Genomic DNA, 19,941 nt, shown 5'->3' with positions numbered 1-19,941 from the left:
TGGACAATCTTAGAGCCCTGACTTTGATGATAAAGTTGTAGGATGATCAAGAGAGCACCTAAGGCATTGAAAGGGTTAAAAGGCATACCGCAGTTGTTGCTATCAGTGATGGATGATTTTTAAGCTCATTACTGCAAGAGGTATTTTGCCATCCACCTGCTTCCTGATGTACATATTTTTACATTCATTGAGTGTGTTTGGTTTTTAGCTCATACCAGCATGCTGGTGTGAGCTATTGTTACAGTGCGGCGTCTATCACTCTATCCGTCAACAATTGGTAAAACCGCTCCCACTCGCACAACGTTTGATGGAATTTCATGAAAATTGGACACAAGGACCATTGGGTATAGGGCCATCAGAGATGGTCTGAAATATGGGGTCAAAGGTCACCTGTGGGGCGTAATGGGCCATTTTGTGGAAATACACAAAATGCTTCTTCTCCTACAGATTCCATGGTACAATGTTGAGGGTTTGTCACGATAGTACTATGGAAGTTTTACCTTCAGGGTGTTCATGAATTTCAGATCAAAGATCAACTAGGGGTCTTTTGTGGCCCCGGCCCAATATTTTCAAATTGCTCCTGTTCGTACAGTGTATGGCCAGTGATAGTGAAACTTGGTCACAACGTTCCTCGGGATAGGAGTTACGAGGAGTGTTTGGAAAATTGAGGTCAAATGTCATTTAGGGGGTCATCGGGGGTCATTCTTTGTAATATTTTCAAATATCTCAATCTCCTCAAGATTTTGATGGATCATATTCAAAGTTGAACTGATGATTGTTGGATTGTGTATGAATAAGGTGATGCCTAATAATTTTTGGTCAAAAGTTAATTAATTACAATTAATCCCCATTGTTTAAAAAAATCTGAGCCTTCACCTTTTGCCAAAGCTCCTTTAATTTGTCTCCCAGTATCTGCAGTGTTTGTTTACATTTGTGGTTAAGCTCTGCAGAGGCTGTTAGTGGAATTAAAGCAGGACTGGGAGTTGTTATTAACTGTTGAACTGTAAGCGTGAGAGCCCTACAGCCAATCAGCACTTGCCGATTCTTAGAAGTCTTTGAGCCTGAGGTATGTAGGCAGCTATGGCGGGCCATCAGTCTCAATCATTGGAGATCGACTTATACCGATTTAAATCGACATATACCAGTTTCCTTCGACATATACCAGTTTCCTTCGACTTATACCAGTTTCATTCTACATATCATCGATTTAAATCGACATATACCAGCTTCATTTTACATATCATCGATTTAAATCGACATATACCAGTTTCATTCTACATATCATCGATTTATTTTACTTATCATCGATTTAAATCGATGATAAGTAAAATAAATCGATGATATGTCGATAGTAACTGGTATATGTCGATTTAAATCGATGATATGTGGAATGAAACTGGTATATGTCAATTTAAATCGACATATCATCGATTTATTCTACATATCATCGATTTATTTTACTTATCATCGATTTAAATCGATGATAAGTAAAATAAATCGATGATATGTCGAAGGAAACTGGTATATGTCGATTTAAATCGATGATATGTAGAATGAAACTGGTATATGTCAATTTAAATCGACATATCATCGATTTATTCTACATATCGATTTATTTTACTTATCGATTTAAATCGATGATATGTAGAATAAATCGATGATATGTCCATTTAAATCGACATCTACCAGTTTAAATCGATGATATGTCGAATTAAATCGGTAGAAGTCAATTTCCGTGGACTTATACCAGTTTCTAGCGTCTCAAATTGACATATACCTATTTAAATCGACATATCATCGATTTAGCTCATTAACATATTCCAAATTACATCGATGATAAGTAAAATAAATCGATGATATGTAGAATGAAACTGGTATATGTCGATTTAAATCGATGATATGTAGAATGAAACTGGTATATGTCGATTTAAATCGATGATATGTAGAATGAAACTGGTATAAGTCGAAGGAAACTGGTATATGTCGAAGGAAACTGGTATATGTCGATTTAAATCGGTATAAGTCGATCTCCAATGATTTGAGACTGATGGCCCGCCATAGGCAGCCAGCCAAAATGTTGGCAAGGAGTGCTTCAGGTCTGCTCAGGTAGAGGGGAGAAAGTTTAATAGGGTAGGTCAGTGGTATTGTTTGAGAGAGTTGGTAAAATAGGATTTAAAGGGGGAAAATAGGAATTATAGCCAGTGGTGTGGCCAGGATTCTGCTAACGGAGGGAGGGGGGGGGTTATCCCTCATGGGCCCAAAATTGGTGGAATCTGAAAAATGGCCTGAAATTTGGTGGGCCATAAAGTTTTGTGGGCCCTACATTTTTAAGCTCGAAAAGGAATGAGCTTCTGCACCATTGGTGCTCTAGTTTCTTCTTTCACCCTCTGTCTGTCTACATTGTTGGTTCTCTATTCTTTCATCTTCCGCTGCAGTTTATTCTCCCAACAAAAGGTCGCTATAGAAAATTTAGGAGATACAGCTCAGTCCGAGTACAAGCATGGCTCATCTCTGAACACGGAGTCCAGTGGTAGCGATAGTTACAGGGACATTTTAACCAGTCATAAGTAAGTTTCACTCTCTAAACATGTTTTATTTTAAGCAAGGTTTTGTCAGCTGGCAACATATTATCTATGTTTTATTCTTTTGTAAAACAATTCAAAAATAAGAAACTGACTGGGAAAAGTAAATGCAATGTATTGAGACAAGTTATTGGATAATCCCAAACCGAATGTTTACTTACCATAAATGTAACTGGTTGAAAGGTAACGCTGTATCTTGGTAACGATATTTTAAACTATCTCAAGTTGTAAAGGATTGGGAAGGTAAATAGAAGTCAATTTGGGGTGGGGGTGAGTGGAGGAGGGGTGGGCAGCTAAAACAAGCTGCTTAAACGATATGATTTTTAAATTTACACTCTAAACAGTTGACTGTACTGAAAACTGCACAGTGCATTTTAAAGTAGACCACTATCTATTTCTTGCTGTAAAGCAGAACTTTTTGTAACCTTGTGTTGAGTTTGTTTTGATCTCATCTCCCTTCATGTAATGAATAGGGAGATGAGATATTGTACTTCACTCCACATCAGAAATGTGAGTGAGTGAGTGTGTGTCTGTGTGCGTGAGTGAGTGAGCAAAATTAAGTATGTCGCAAACTCCTCCTAGACCCCAAGTCCTGTCAAGTTCAAGCTTGGTGGGTGGGAGCCTGACCATGTTACAGGTAACTCATGCCTGCGCGATTGATGACGTCAAAGAGGTTGAAGGTCAAGAAATCTAAAAATTAGTTTTTAGCCATTTTCTGCATGCCAACTTGTTGGACAAAGGCATTAAACCACATTATATGTAGAGAATGAAGAGACAAAGTTTAAAACAAGACAGATTTAGCTGTTTAGGCTTGTAGTTAACGGGTCAATTGAGTTAAAGTTAAAATTGGTCTAAATTGTGCAAAAGAGTGTGTCCTAGACTGTTAGTCCGATCAGGTTCAAACTTGGTGGGTAGGTGCCTGACCATGTACTGTAAACTTGATCTTTGGTGATTGTCTAAATGTCATAGGTGAAAGGTCAAATACCCAGAAAGTGTAGCCATTTTCTGCTTGTCAGCATGTTGGAAAAAGTCATTAAACCACAGATATGTTGACTATAATGAGACAAATTTTAAATTAGAACTTATGCAGTTGTTTAGGGTCAAGGTCAAAGTTCATTGTAGATCCATTCCATCATAAAAGAGATGAGTACCATAGATTGCCATCTTGTCTTATGTTTTAATCTTAATAGATGCTAAGATCCCATAACAAGGGAGTTTATTAGGCAAGTTTCAGGAGAGATATGATTGATAAAGATGGCTACCTTCAAGGTATGCAAGGAATTAAGATGACTAATGAAGCAATCCATGGCAGAATGAAGGTGAGATGACAAAACTATTAATTAATGGATCATTCAACTGTCAATTTGAGTATAGTTTCATTACTTTAATGTATGTTTAATTGCTTTGTTCAAGGGCTGTCCTAACATGTTAGTGTTTGATATCATGAGATGCAAGGTTAAATTGCGACTAACATGCAACATCATGTAACATGTTGAAAATTTCAAGTTTCATTGCTTACACTACATTTCATGTTTAATAGAATGTTGAGTGAAACTACCCACTGCTGTAGGGGAGGAAACATTTGGTGTTTAATCCACAAGCTCCAGCTCATTCATTGGCGCTTAAATTTCAACTCCTACCCAGATCCCAACGAAAAGAGTAAGTGACGTCTGCTCTGTAACGCGACAATAGCATAAGAGACGGTGGTATGAACAGACCTTATGGGGAAAAATTTAACACGTCATTTAACGAAAGTGAAAATACAGTATTCCCCATCTTGGTGGGGTGGAATTCATTTCCCCCGTGGGTTGTATAACAAAAGAGAAATCTGTAAGCAACGATGATTATTAATGCATCTTTGCGTGATTGATTACTAATCCATCTTTGCGTGATTGATTATTAATCCATATTTGCATGATTGATTATTATACAAATATTGAATGGTTATGAGTGCAATAGTGCAAATATTTCATGAGTTGAAAGATGGAATGTTCCATTCAACGGGCGCAGCAGAGTTGAATGGAACAAATTACATCTTTCAACGAATGAAATATTTGCACTATTGCACGAATGGAAACCATTCATTATTTGTTTTATACAACATATTATATTAAGACGGGTAAAATGCACTCATGCAACCGATTGTTTTGAACAGACAGGTTTCTCTGCTCTCTTACCATTGAAAAAGTGCTACCAAAAAAGTATAACTCATGGTTCTATTTCATAGAGTGGAATAGAGCGGATTTTGCATGCAATCAACAAGCAATTGACCAATCAAATGACCAGACTACAATTAGGTGTTGTATAATAATCCATATTTGCATGATTGATTATTAATCCATCTTCTTTCTGCTTAGACGTTGAAGGACAGCGTAGTAAAATCAGAGGATTCCGTGAAGAGACTGTTAGCAGAGATCAAGATGTTAGGTCAAAGGGTCGTTCAGTCTCATAAAGCCATACAGAAGGAGGAAGAGCCAGGTACATTTTCAAGTTTCTTCCTTTTGGGTTTGGTACGTTGACTGAGTACAAGATGGATATGATGCTCGCATTGTATAAAATTATTGGTAGCAGTATGCTGGAGACAGTGGGTTGTAGGACTATTGTTTGCGAGCGGGTCACAGATATGGTCATGTGCGAAAAAAGTTGGAATGAATTTCAAAACTAACCAATGAGTCGGTCTTGCGTACAAAGATTTACTTCGCTGCTAAATAAACCCGAGCGCGTTTAACAGGATCATGTCAAGCATAAATCAGGGACATTTAAATTTGGTGAAAATGTTCTATTTATGGTAGTTCACAAGCGAGAATGTTACCTAACTTATATGGAATTGATGCCAAGTTTTTGTATTGAATGAGTGCAGTTGTTAAATTTTTTGTCTCCGCCATCCCCACCCCACCCCCGGAAAGAAGTATCCCTAACCATGATGGAATATCACTTAGTAATATTCAGTCTTACCGAAGGCGATGGAGTACAACAGAGTTGAGGAGAGTGGAATTTTCCGAAGGTTAAAGTGTCACTGTTCCCCTGACCAACATGGGAATGATGCTAACTTTGTTAATTTAGGCGAGGATAACAGCTAGGTACTTGACTCCATAAAGAACTCTGACATGTGGGTGTATAGAACAGAAAAATATATTGATACAATTACCGACTGAAACACCCGTTCATATAGAACGCGGACATGTGGGTGTATAGAACAGAAAAATATAGTGATACAATTACCGACTGAAACACCCGTTCATATAGAACTCGAACATGTGGGTGTATAGAACAGAAAAATATAGTGATACAATTACCGACTGAAACACCCCTTCATGAAATTACACCCTTCATATAAATCACAAATTAGGGAATGATTGAATTATAGCATTAGGAAATTCTAGAAATTAAGAAACTTGATCTCTTTTCACATCTTCAAATGACAATTTCAATCGAAAAGTTTGGTAACCTTCAGGTCGCGTCACTGTTTCACCAGCTCCCGTCTTTTGGGCTACTTTCTCTTTAGGCCAGCACCCCTTGTCTCTCTTGCTCCGCTGATCGTCGAGAACTGCAGGGTACAAAATACGTTAACTAGTATTTTGTCTAAATACATGCTCTGGAATTATCCCGAGGGTATTTGTAAGACGAACCCTAACCACAGTGAACCTTCCTGCAGATGTGAATTTCCCTTTGGGATATTGAAAACGCATAACACATAACAACATAAATAATTACATAAACCCACCACCAAGTCCTAAATTATCACAAGGCTCCCAATTCTATAATGCCCCCACTAACTGCTCCAATACAACACTTACTATATGCATACTATCTCTACCCCTAGGGCAGCTTCAATGGCCAGGATTATTCTAGAACATAATCTCTGTATCTGAAATATCATGCCATACCCCAAGACACAATGCTCCTCTCTAAAGTGATCCCTGATTGCATAATCTTGTAACACATATTACTAAGTATTATTGACATATCCCCTAGGCTAGAGCCAAAGTTGCCTACTGTAGGTCGGGATACAAACCCCCACAACAACAGTGACACTTCAATAAACAAAATGTCACTGTTCACCTGTCCCCACATGTTCTTAACAAGGATAAATAATGTGACTTACTTCACTGGGCTTTGACTTGCTCTCCAGGTACAGACTGGCACCACGATACATCCACACAGAACCGGTTACTGGTCAAATTAACTCAGGTGGTGACAATAAGTAATATATGTTTTTTTGCATATAAAATGTTGGCCTCGCAGGCTAAGCTTCAAGCATCTCAACAAGCCTGAATACAACTTAGTGCCCTCACAGGGTCTTACCACAACAGCAATAATAACCAACACACCACGCCCACAAATGACACAGCCAGTCTTGTACAACTGTACCTTTCAAACCCTGGGAGTCAAGTGAGGAATATTCTCCAACTCTGAAATGAATGCATACCATGTATTGCTCAAAACAATACATAACACAAAACAAGACACAAACAAGACAAATATACAGGACACAAAGGGATAAAGCTACTACCTTCAAGTCAGGTACAATCTAGCTTGTGCCATTCAAGTGATACATAAGGCAATACATAACATAAAGAATACATCAAGTTTATGTACTTCGTCCTCAGATTTAGTGTAAAGTATTTTTTTGGGGTGAATATTGTAAGGATAACAAGCTCGTTCCTTTTTTCCTAGAACTGAATAAGTATTCACGCAAAGCAAATTGCTCTTTTACCCATCATCAAAGTAGCTGTGCAGTTACTAGTGTATTGGAAACAATATTATACCTGCCATAAGTTTTGCCATATGGTACTGTGCATTATATTTTTTTTTAAGGGGGGTTTCCCTTAAATTGTATACGCATTGTGTCACGTTTGTTTTGACAAATAAGGCTTTGTTCTGTGCAGTGATAATCTTTCCCTATAATCCCAGAGATATAAATATAAATATATTTAGAGGAAACTCTTGAAAAAGTTTGTAACAAAATTAACGCCGAGTCAGGTCAGATCTTTCTGGAAACCCTACACGTAATGAGACTAGGAGAGAATTGGTCTGGGAGGATGGGAGGGGGGGGGCGGGTTTTAGTGGAATATTTAGGAACATTGCAGTTATTGTGTGTTGTTCTCCATCTCAATTAAAGACCTGTTATTTATGTGTAAATTAACACCTAGTTACTTAGTATTTTGCTGTTTGGATGCAGCCAGGGGTGGGACCTAAATTCCCCATCTCTTAGATTTTGTCTGTAACCCCACCAAAACACATATCCAGTACCACTAAACCCACTCCGAACTCTGTTGCTCCATTTACCCGAGCAAATCTTGCTATGAAATTGACTGACTTGCTACACAAATGCAAAGATATTGGGCATTTTTTTTTTCCATTAACAGAAACTGTAGTGTTATCATCAATATAATGATAAACAAAATGGAGAAACTTTCAGCACATGTATTCAAAATAGTAAACACTTACTTATTGCCTCCACTCCACCCTCCAGTTTAATATTCTGGCTTTGCTTTCTGATTATGTGCAGGTTTGAGATGTAGTACATTTCTCCGTCCGTGTTATTGTCAGATAATGAAATGAGAATAAGAATGAATAAAATTGTAAAAGAAAGTTTCCTTCCTCGACAGCATGACTTCATATCCGTCACTCCTTCAGTATCTACCTAAATGACAAATGTAGGCTGAATTTTAGACACAATAATGTCGTAGTCCACCAGAACAAGGTTAATTGCTGATCCAGTTCCAAGCTATTTACCGTTAAAATATGCTAAACCTCCGGTATGTTCCTTTAAAGGCTAACTTGATGATGTTATCAGCTCTTCTAGAACAGGCTTTAATGTTAATGTTAACCCATTGCTTTACATTCTAATAACTCACTCAACCAAAGCATGTTCCTTAAACTTGATATTAAAACAACAACACCCTTGCACCCATTGAAAGAAAATTAGACACCATCTATCCAAAAGTTGACAAATTTGTACTACCACTGTAAACATGTCATTTGAGACAGGTAAATATCTTTTTTGTGATTTTGTGCTGGATCTGAGGAACTCAGCTAAATGGTTAAAGTATTAGACTAAATAGTCTTGTCACTCTAAACCGATGAACCTCGGCAAATTAATGGGTCGTTCCCTTACAAATTAAAAGTGGCAAAAAAAATCCAGCCTGGCCTAATAACGCTGTTTTTCAACCGTTCACAACAAATTAACTGAGGTTTGTTAAGCTTTGTTTCTAAAGTCATCTTTTTTATGAATTTTTCCTTCATGTCTTTCCATTGTAATATAGCTTGTAAATCTATTGCAATCAAAAAATTTTACATTTTTTTTTACATTTTATAATAATATTCTGTAACTACTGTAGTTGATACAACAATACTAGACATTTCACTAGTAGATGGGTTATAAATAAAATAAAAAAAATTGACATTTCTGACATTACATAAGTTAGGGAAATCATTAATTGTTCTTAGATCTCTGTCTGTGGCTCTGACTCCCTCCCACCAAGAAAGTGTTGATCCCCCACCCCCTCCTATCACCCAAAGCAATCCGTTTTTGCCCTTAAAATTATTGGCTATCGTTGACTCATTTGAGTCTTCAAATGTAACATGCATGATCTACACTTTATGCAGAGTTCTTACGTCTACATGGCTTGTGTATTCCTATCTAGTAATTTTCTTTCATACTCTTTTATCGACAGAACCACCTATGGTGTCCAACATGGAACAGCTCCCAGAGAGACCTCCAGAAGACTTAAATTTGTAAGAGACTTGGGAAGATGACGAAACATCAGACAGAGACAATAAATTGGAATCCCAAGCCCCTGTAGCCGATTCAGATCCCTACTCTAGTCTCATTATGGACATGAAAGCCTCCATCTTACCTCCGAGTTAAGTACAGTCTAACTTATACCAGATCAGGAAAGGCTTACAAGACGATAACCTCCTGAAGGCAGAAGAAGACAGAAAAGTTTGTTCCAATTCTGGTAGCGACGTGCCGAACGCTTCATCAATCCAAAATGACAAGCTGATGGAAGTTTCCCCCGAAGGGATTAGAAATGGGACTAAAGTTGAAGAAGAATCGGAAAGTGATTCGATCCAGCTACCAGATAGTCCTGCCGGTCTCAAACTTTCAGGATCACAAACTTTTGAGCCACCGATGTTGCAGCTTCTTAAAAGATATATTTATTATTATTATTTGTTTCATCACATAGTATTACAAGGTGAACAAGACAATATAAGTACAAATAAGTAAAAAATGTGAAAGGAAGTCAACTAAGAAACCCTTTTGGGCTTAATTGAATTGAGTACTCCCTATCTATATGTACATGTATATATTTATATATATATATATATATATATATATATATATATACATATATATGTATAAACTGTATATATATGTAAGCTTTTCTACTTCTTTATTTTGTATCACCATGTGTGTAAATATTGAAGCACTAAGATATGCAGTTTTTTTCCTTGAAATAGCAAGAGATATAATAGAGAACACTGTTATGAAAGCTGTACTTAAAACACTTGAAAAACTGCTCTCCTAAATTTTAAGGAATAGTTTGGCAGAATTTTTTTCTGGGGAACTCTACCTTTATTTCATGCATAGTCTTGAATACTTCTGCAATACCATAAGACCATCTCTGCCCTGCACCTAAAAATACTGGGTTTTTTATTCTCTCTTGCATGTTTTCAAAAGTGTCCTTCTCAAGGGTATCATGTTGAAAATTTTCTCATATTTACAGATGGAAATTATGAAGTTATGTCAATTGAGGTCATCAGCGGCCAAAATACAAAAACCTTGTAGTCTAGTTTAGTGAATATCTGTAGCATCGGTAAAATGTCATAATTAGGTGGTAGGTCCCCCTCACTGAGCATTACACTTTGAGCAGTTCTGTTAAGAGGTCAAATGTAAATTGGAGTCATCAGCTGCCAAAAGCCTGAAATCCTTGTCGACATCAAAATCAAAGCTGCGATTATCCTCATGCTCAGAAATGTACAAGAACTGAATGTTCTATGAAGAGGTCAAAGGTCACTTAGGGTCAAATTCTGACCACCTTGATCAGGCGCGTATCCAGGGGGGGCGCACGTATCTAGGGGGGGCGTTGGGGGCGTGCGCCCCCCAGGTAAGAAATAGAGGAGAGAAAAAAAGAGAGAAGAAAAAAGGGGAAAAAGAGGGGAAAGAAGGGGAGGAAGGAAGGGAAAAGAAAAAGAAGAAATAGAGGAAAAGGAGAAAAGGAGGTAGTAGAAAAAACGGCAAGCAACTGGGAAGAGAAAAAAGAACAGTGACATAATTACAGGGCTGATCCCTATTATACACATAGGGTAGCCAGTGACGGATCGATGATTTTGGAAGGGGTGTGCGCCTCACCCTACCCCTTCCACCGACAACTCCATTTTGACGTTTTCATATTTCCTCTCTCACTAATATATATATATATATATATATATATATATATATATATATATATATATATATATATATATATATATATTTCATATTTCCTCTCTCACTAATATATATATATATATATATATATATATATATATATATATATATATATATATATATATATATATATATATATATATATATATATATATATATATATATATATATAAATATATATATATATATATATATATATATATATATATTTATATATATATATATATATATATATACATATATATATATATATATATATATATATATATATATATATATATATATATACATATATATATGTATATATATATATATGTGTATATATATATATATATATATATATATATACATATATACATATATATATATATACATATAAACAATTGTACAATTGTGCTATGAAACCAACTGTGGCTGGTCTCGAACTCGACCGAGTCGTCGGGAACATGATGCATTTTCAGTATTAGACCAGGATCTATATGCGAACTGCACTAGACATATGTCCTTCGATGCAACACTGCCATCCAGAGATAAAATGTTATACTCCGACCTGAATGCTAATTGTTACCCTAAACCTCGTACCGTAACTCATACAATGAATCTAAAAATAAATTCCGCATGTGATTAGAGAATTGAGCACATCTCCTGTGAATATCATGTAGTGCATGGGGGGGGGACAGGCGGACGCACCTATCACTTCTTGAGATTGTTCCAATCTGCGTGAAAATGCCCCACCACCCACCCCCACAACCCCTACGCCCCACCCCTCTTATCGCTTCCCAATGGGTTACAAAACTTAAACAATAACCTTCGCCCGTAGTACTAAAACCTTGACAAAATCCGGCAACACACCACTTCATCGATAGATAACGAGTCTAGTGATCGGGCTGTGTATATATATATATATATATATATATATGTGTGTATATATATATATATATATATATAGAGAGAGAGAGATCGTGCATATGGCAAGCCGTTTTAACATTTACTTCGCAATTAGACTTCAGTCGAATACATTTCACTTTATTGGAATACATTCTACTTAAGTGAAATGTTATTCCACTTAAGTGGAAATGTATTCCACTTAGGTGGAGTTCAATTTCCCTAAAGTAGAATTCCATTCCACTTAAGTGGAAATGGACATTTCTATTTCACTTAAGTGGAAATGCCTCCCACTTAAGTGGAATTGTATTTCACTTTAGTGGAAATACATTCCACTTAAGTGGAATTGTAATTTACTTAAGTGGAATACATTTCCACTTTAGTGGAATAACATTTCACTTAAGCTAAATAGTCCATCTATTTCACTTAAGTGGAATACAATTCCACTCAAGTGAAATGCTTTTCCACTTATGTGAAATACAATTCCAGTTGAGTGGAATGCATTTCCACTTAAGTGGAATACAATTTCATTTAAGTGGAATAATATCTTTTGGGCGTCAATTTCACTTATGTGGAATTCTATTCTGCTTAAAAATACAATTCCACTTAAGTGGAATGCATTTCCACTTAAGTGGAATTGTATTCTACTTAAGTGGAATACAATTACACTTTAGTGGAATAATATCTTTTGGGCGTCAATTTCACTTAAGTGGAATTCTATTCTGCTTAAGTAAAATACAATTCCACTTAAGTGGAAATGTTGATATGTGGCTTATATATAAATACAATTTAGGGTAATGTTCGTCGTAACGCATTCAATTGCTCATCACATATGATGATGTAGTCGATCCTCGTTGCACGTGTACATTATGGCTATGGCTAATCATTCACATCTAACATTACTGGAATGCGATCAAATAATTGTTGTTGTTACAGACACAATTCGAAGTGTTGTTTTCTCACTTGCACAGGGGAACAATCAGTATGATGCACAACAGAGGCGGCTTACATCTTGTTTAAGTAACATAGGCAGAATTCGTAACTTTTTAGATAGTGAAACTTTTGACGAAGTAAAAGATTCCATCCAAAATATAAAAAAAAGGAATACGTTCTCTAGCCCTTGTCAATGCGTTTTCGGCTGTAGCTCCAACCACTTGTAATGTATTTGCCATGGCTTTATTTTGGTAATGGTATTCGTCAGGTACCAGGTCAGGTACGTACGTACTCACCTTGCACAAATGTTAAGTGCTAGCTGGATCCAGATGGACAGCCGATATTCATTGTGCACATATCGACACCACGTACGTACACGTATCGCGGCAAGTTGTTTATAATGGCGCGCAAAGGCATGGGCAAAGTTTGGCGTTGAATGAACTAGCCAATCACATTCCACTTAAGTGGAATACACTAGCCAATCACATTCCACTTAAGTGAAATAGACTATCCAATCACATTTCACTTAAGTGGAATTGTATTCCACTTAAGTGTAATTGTATTCCACTTAAGTGAAATAGACAGGACATTCCACTTAAGTGGAATTGTATTCCACTTAAGTAGAATACAATTCCACTTAAGTGAAATGCATTTCCTAAGTGAAATACAATTCCACTTAAGTGAAATAGATTTAGCTTAAGTAAGATGCAGTGACAAGTTGATGAATTCAGCTTAAGTAAAATACAATTAAGCTTAAGTGGAATGGTATTCCACTTAAGTGAAATAGAATTCCACTCAAGTTAAATAGTATTCTGCTTAAGTGAAATTGAATTCCACTTAAGTGAAACGTATTCGACTTAAGTCGAATTGCGAGGTAAATGTTAAAACGGCTTGCCATACGTGCACTGACCTAAATGGAGTGTATAACCACTCCCGATTTTGCAATTTCCCAAGATCAGGCCCGAAAAATCCCAAGAAATACCAAGAACACTGTGCTGTATGGATTTCTAGCAATATCCAGCGATATCTAGGGATGAATATCCCAAGATCTTACCTAAACTGAAGGCAGATAGAGAATCGAAACCTTCAGTGAACTGAACTTGAAACTGTGCGTCTTTCGAAATGAAAAGAATGTGGGGAATTGCACAATAAACAGATCAAAGTTATATATTTCAGTCTCATTTCAATTATTCGAATTTGTTAAGCAAACAGCAGATATCACATCATATCAGCGAGCATGAAAATGGCGTTCCAGGATGAACAGCCTTCAAACCATGGGCGCAGATCCTGGTGGGGACAGCAGGACGCGTCCCCATCAACTTTTTTTTCAGTAGTGGGGACATAATATACCGTGTCCCCACCAATTTTTCTTGACCAATAGCTGCATTTCAAGTTCCCCTGTATTGAACTTTGGCGCAGTTAGATCCAGCCCAGCCCCTCGGTTCCTACGCCCTTGCTAACCACTGCGTCACTGCAACTGTTGAGAAATAATGCTAATTTTTTCTTCAAAATGGAACGGAGGGTGATGTTCAAATGCTGTACAGGATAACTCAAAACGTACACCTTTATTGAACTTCATATTTCAAATGGTCTCAAAATTGGCATTATTTTCAGTGATTTATACTACATGACTCTAGGTTTGGCAGTAACTTGTGAAAATGTTTCATAGTGAAAATAAAACAATGTCATGTTACTCATTAATTATTAAAGGGTTGGCAGAGCTGCTTTTCTTGCTCAAATTGATCAAAGAATATGTCCATGTGCTCATACATAGAGCATCTGTATGTCTTTATATCACATAGGAAGACTGTTCTCTCTGGGTATTGAAACATTTTGGAATATATATTCTACATTTTGAGTCCTTAAAAGATCTTAATTCTTTTGATTGCCTTGTTGCTAAAGTAATGGTCAAGACAACGTTTCCTGAATCTGCATAGCTCATGTCGCGGAGCGGTTGAAAACTATTAATATACAACAACCAGTTAAAACAACAGTATCAGGCAGTATTTTATCACCCTCCGTTCCATTTTTGAAGAAAAAATTACGATTAAAACATTAAACACTTCTATCGCTTAGCATACAATTTCCGAGGAAACAACACCGTGAAACTGGAGAACATTTATGTATAAGAAAGGTTTGATTTGACTGCGTTGAAATAACTTATGACTGGCAAGATGCGTGGAGCGCTCTCTATCGGCCTCTTTTTTGGTCAGTTTGCAACTTCAGAGGAACAATAGAAACCCGAAAAAACTTTTAAAACGAACAAAGGATTCACAAACCTTTGTTCTGCCCGATTGAATTGAACCTTTGAATTAGCCCGATTGATACGGGGAAAGGTGATTAATTTGCTCTAGGTGGGATCTGGTGCGGTTATCTATAATTCTTTCGGAAATCTTACATACGGCTGGGAGGAGACTAATTGGTCGATAGTTTTGAATTTTGGTGCGGTCTTTACTTAGTTTCGGTATTAAAATCTTTTTGGCGGATTTCCATGGGGTTGGGAAATAACCCAGTCTAAGGAGTTCGTTAAATAGTGGGAAAATATGAGAGTTAATGAATATCGGAGGGGAGTTTTTAGGCATTTGGTCATTTATGTTGTCAGGACCAGTGGAGGATGCATTTTTTAGTGGCACTATACCAATTGTTTATATCTATTTTATTGAGCAGAGGGATGTTTTTTGTTGAGACATCCTGATGGGTTGGTGTTAAAGCTGGTTGCATTTCTGATAATTGTACGGTCTATTTCGTGTTTACAGCTGATATCGTATGGGGGGCCATCGTAGATATTGAATATACTTTTAAAGTACGATTCAATTAGCTTTATTTGGTCTTGAGTTTTTGTGATGAGGTTACCTACGTTATCTCTAAGGCCTTGGTCTGTTTTACCTGTGTTTGGGGTTGTAATGGGGTTAATGATTTTTTAAAATTTTCCAAAAGTGTTTCGGGTTTTTATCATTACTTATTAAATCGCAGTTGTTTGGGACGCGGTTTTGTTCATCCGCCAATATTTGTCTGTTTATTGCTATTTAAGTTGGTTAATTTGGGTTTTTAGAGTTAGGTCTCGGGAGATGATATAGGTTCTACGTAGGCGACGTCTGAGTTTCATAAGTGTAAGGATTTTCTTATTTAGTTTTCGTTTTCTGTTTTGTTTTTAAATGACAGTGTCTTTTGAAAGTATTGAAGATATGATTGATGGGCAACGCTGTCAGAGTAATTGTCGATGTAATTTAGCCAGGCGCGGCGGAACGGGAAAATTATTGGGGTGCTAATGTGTTAAGATTATCTAAGCGGAGCGCCACCATGGGTTGATGCGGAGCGTACAAGACAATTTTGGGGTTTTCAAACCCCCAGATGCCCGGAAACGGCACTTGCCGAGTGTTTTATGCTGCGAATACCTAGCCCTAAGATATGGGTCTCAAGCCTGCAATTTCTCAGATTGCACCAAAAAATCTGTAAAAGCATTGTAATTTGTATATTCGAGGGTGTTTTAAGAGAGTAGCTATTACTCGTAGTGTACTCGCAAAGACGTTTTTGAGTGTAGTAAATTACTACTTGCAATTAAATGCAATAATTAAATAAATGTCCTAAGAAAAAACAGAAAGCATTTCTTAATGTCAACAAATGGGTAATTCCAAACCATGTGCAGTTGCCAACAAATTTCTATGAACCAAGCACAGTCACGAATGCATGTACCCTATACAGTACAGGTGAAATGCTAATATTGTGTTTTTGTTCGTTTAATAATTAATTGCGCACATAGAGCCATGTTCCACGCCTTGCGTGTACTCGTAGTGTAAACGCAAATTTTGATGAGTGTATAGCGTTTAGCTTATTCAGGTGCGTATCCAGGGGGGGGGCGTTGGGGGCGCGCGCCCCCCGGGTAAGAAAAAGAGGAGAGAAAAAAAAAAGAAGAAAAAAGAAGAGGGGAAAAAAGAAGAGGAGGAGAGGAAGGAAGAGAAAAGAAAAAGAAGAAAGAGAGAAAAAGGAGAAAAAGAGGGAGTAAAAGAAAAACGCGAAGACACCGGGAAGAGAAAGAGGAACAAAGACATCATTACAGCGCTGAAGGGTACCCAAAATTTTCTTGTACGCTTCGCGCCAACCTGTGGTGGCGCTACGCTGAGATAATTTGCCTACAGGCTTCGCCCTCCCTTGGCAAATTCCTCGCTACGCGCCTGTTCGAATTTGTGACGCAAACAGCAGATATCACATCATATCAGTGAGCATGAAAATGGCGTTTCAGGATGAAAAGCCTCAAAACTGTCCGACTTGCCTAAAAAAATAACCCAAAATTTCCGTCGCATGCCATCATGTACCGTACGGTCCGTTCAAATTGCGCAGTATACCGCGGGATGCTAATGTAAACAACGACATGTCTCATGTAGATGTATAAAAAGCATGGAGGTCCAATTATGTCAAAACTCTCTTTTACATTAGTAATGGCGAATTAGGGGCTGCACCCCCGCCGCGCAGTGGCGGAGCGTCCATACGGTCAGGGGGGCGCATGCCCCCCCCCCTGACGGACTCAAATGGACTGCTGGCGCGTTTTTCAGCTCTTTACCACTTTTTACTTATTCTAGATTATTGACTTTTTTATTGCGCTCTCATCTACTTATTGACATTTGTCACATTTTCTTCGTGTAATTTGGAGATGACACCTATTTATTCTTCGTTTATCTGCAAATTAGCCAGGCCCGGAAAAGGTCATTTCCGGCGATCTAGGGAGTATCTTTACTCAAAAATTTTCTGTACGCTACGCGCCAACCATTGGTGGCGCTCCGCTTAGATAGTGTTGAAAGCGCCCCTACAGACCATTCTCGCTCCTCCTGACCAATACCCCTAGCTCCGCCACGCCTCCTACGCCTATGTGTATAGTGTTCGGTTTCGGAAATATCTGCTATTTTTTCATTTCCTTCAACCAAGTTTTATAATAGCCGTTATAACAGGTTTTAATATTTGTACACCAATAAATTAACTGTGTCTGAATTTTCGAAAATTTCTGACCAACATTCTGCATCACACTTCCCTCTACTCGTGCAATTTTGACCAGTCTGTTAGGGGTTCAAGGAAGTTTTTCTATATTGGTTGTCCATAGATGAAATTTTGTACAACATTATGGGTATGTTTTCAAGTGAGTTTATTCACGAGAAATGTGAATTTTCAAATTCGGAACAAATATGGGGCTTAAAACCTTGAAAAGTGGGGCTGACGGTATTGTTGGCCGTGACGTAGAATCACCTACAAAAGCAAAGACCCACAGGAGATGCGATCAGGTCGAACATGATGTGTGCCGGGTTGACAATCTTCAAAAAGGTTATGGATGAAAAAAAAACTATTAGGAAATACTTGGTTCTCAGGCAGAAAGTGTACATCTGGTTGGTCATTTCAAGCCCGAGAAGTGCCGTTTCCGGTGATCTGGGGGGTATCAAAATAAGAAATTTTCTTGTACGCTGCGCGCCAACCGATGGTGGCGCTCCGCTTAGATAGTAATTCGCGCCCCCCGGGTTTGAAAATCCTGGATACGCGCCTGTTATTACACTCTTATTTAAAACACTAATATTCGATGAGGCATGATAGAGACAATCAATTATCATATCGTTTGAATGCTCTGGCTGCAATGCTCCGCACCTACCCTCCCCCCCCCCCATGTCCCTGAAGGATATATCCATGGGAAATGTGCTACCATTGGAAGGATATATCTTTCAGGGGATGTTGGAGAACTGGCTGAAATGAGGCAAATCATTGGCCTAAGACGTAGTTGTGTTGCGCTTACCCCCCCCCCCCCCGGTTCCGCCGCCACTGAATTTAGCTCGTTGTTCTGGTTGTTGTATTTTGGGAGTCTGTTTTATTGTAATTATACGTCACTTCGTTATTTGGTATGCGGTTGAGGTTTATGTCTAGCTCAAAAACGAGTGGAAAAATTGTCACTGATTTAGTCATCTTCTAGGATTTGTATCGAATGTGTTTAAGTTGCGAGGTGATTTGAGGTTACATGGGTAGTCAAGTAGTTCTGTAATATTGTTTATTGGGTTTATCCTAGGATTGGTACTTTGGCTAATTATCGTTAAGTTGTATTTATCACATATTTCTAAGAGATTTGCCTTTTTCAGAAAAAATAATGTGGGCAATTACTAGGAGTTTTGTATTTTTATTAGAACATATATATGCTATGCTGGATATGGGCTCATTTGGGGGCCTATAATCATACCACGAAAGTGTCCATTAGGTATAGGTTGCATTGAGGGTGTGTTATTCTTTCGTCAAATGGCGTACCATGGGGGGGAGGGGGTGGTCTATCTGGCAGTGGCGGAGCGTCCATACAGTCAGGGGGCGGATACCCCCCCCCCTGACAGACTCAAATGGACTGCTGGCGCCCTTTTTTAGCATTTTACCACTTTATATGCTATTATTGACGTTTTTATTGCGCTCTCATCTACCTATTGACATTTATCCTTTATCTGCAAATTAGCAAGGCCCGGAAAGTGTCATTTCCGCCGATCTAAGGAGCATCTTTATTCAAAATTTTCGGTACGCTCCGCGCCAAACCCGTGGTGGCGCTCCGCTTAGATAGTTTCGAAAGCGCCCCTACAGACCATTCTCGCCCCCCTCGACCAATACCCTTAGCTCCGCCACTGCAAATGACCCGATAGAAATACGTGTTCTTTATAAGTGCACAATTTTGAAAAACCCCTCTTTTCAGCCCCCTCTTGTCCTCTCTGAAACACCCATCGACATTAAAATTAGACGTGGAATAGAAGACACCCTTGTCTTTGTTATACACTAATTTCGTGTAATTATCTGACCGGGAAAGGCTTTTTGTTTATATGATTTCTATTTTTTTCATAAATCACAAATCATTTTTTTCCCCTGCACGCCCCCACACAGCACCCAATTCCAAAATAAACTTCAGATTCGTAATCAGCGTGTCGCGAACTACCAGAAAAGATACACATTTATCGCCTTTGCGACAAAAAGTTTTTTCACCTTTAAAAACCGTAAGCAGTTTTTTCCAAAATTTATGCCAAAATTTGACCCATTTATTCATAAATGTCAAGATAAAACTCAATATGACAAACAAAGGTTTGATTTGACTGCTTTGAAATCACG

At 37.9% G+C, this 19,941-nt stretch overlaps 1 protein-coding gene and 1 long non-coding RNA gene across 7 annotated transcripts in view; both read left to right on the top strand.

Moving 5' to 3' along the window:
* LOC139964170 (uncharacterized) overlaps positions 1 to 11,036 on the top strand; it is a 36,589-nt gene extending 25,553 nt beyond the window's left edge. For 3 of the 6 annotated variants that reach the window (XR_011791906.1, XR_011791903.1, XR_011791904.1), the window contains 3 exons: positions 2,436 to 2,567; positions 4,123 to 5,060; positions 9,263 to 11,036. Coding sequence is in view for 1 of the 6 variants with exons in the window: in XM_071965560.1 (XP_071821661.1) it covers positions 3,824 to 3,901; positions 4,940 to 5,060; positions 9,263 to 9,327 (264 nt within the window). In the remaining 5 variants the exon portion in view is untranslated. Of the gene's footprint in view, positions 1 to 1,661; positions 2,568 to 2,893; positions 3,902 to 4,122; positions 5,061 to 9,262 lie in introns of those variants that run through there. The other 3 variants (XR_011791905.1, XR_011791907.1, XM_071965560.1) reach the window with 3 other exon arrangements.
* A 313-nt stretch (positions 11,037 to 11,349) lies between these two features.
* Positions 11,350 to 14,005, top strand: LOC139964153 (uncharacterized). The gene is made up of 2 exons (XR_011791850.1): positions 11,350 to 11,938; positions 11,969 to 14,005. It is a non-coding gene; the product is annotated as an uncharacterized lncRNA (long non-coding RNA).
* Positions 14,006 to 19,941: the final 5,936 nt, after the last annotated feature.

The sequence above is a fragment of the Apostichopus japonicus genome, chromosome 22 (assembly GCF_037975245.1).
Source record: "Apostichopus japonicus isolate 1M-3 chromosome 22, ASM3797524v1, whole genome shotgun sequence".
NCBI lineage: Eukaryota > Metazoa > Echinodermata > Holothuroidea > Aspidochirotida > Stichopodidae > Apostichopus > Apostichopus japonicus.
This window is presented reverse-complemented; position numbering and strand designations above follow the sequence as displayed.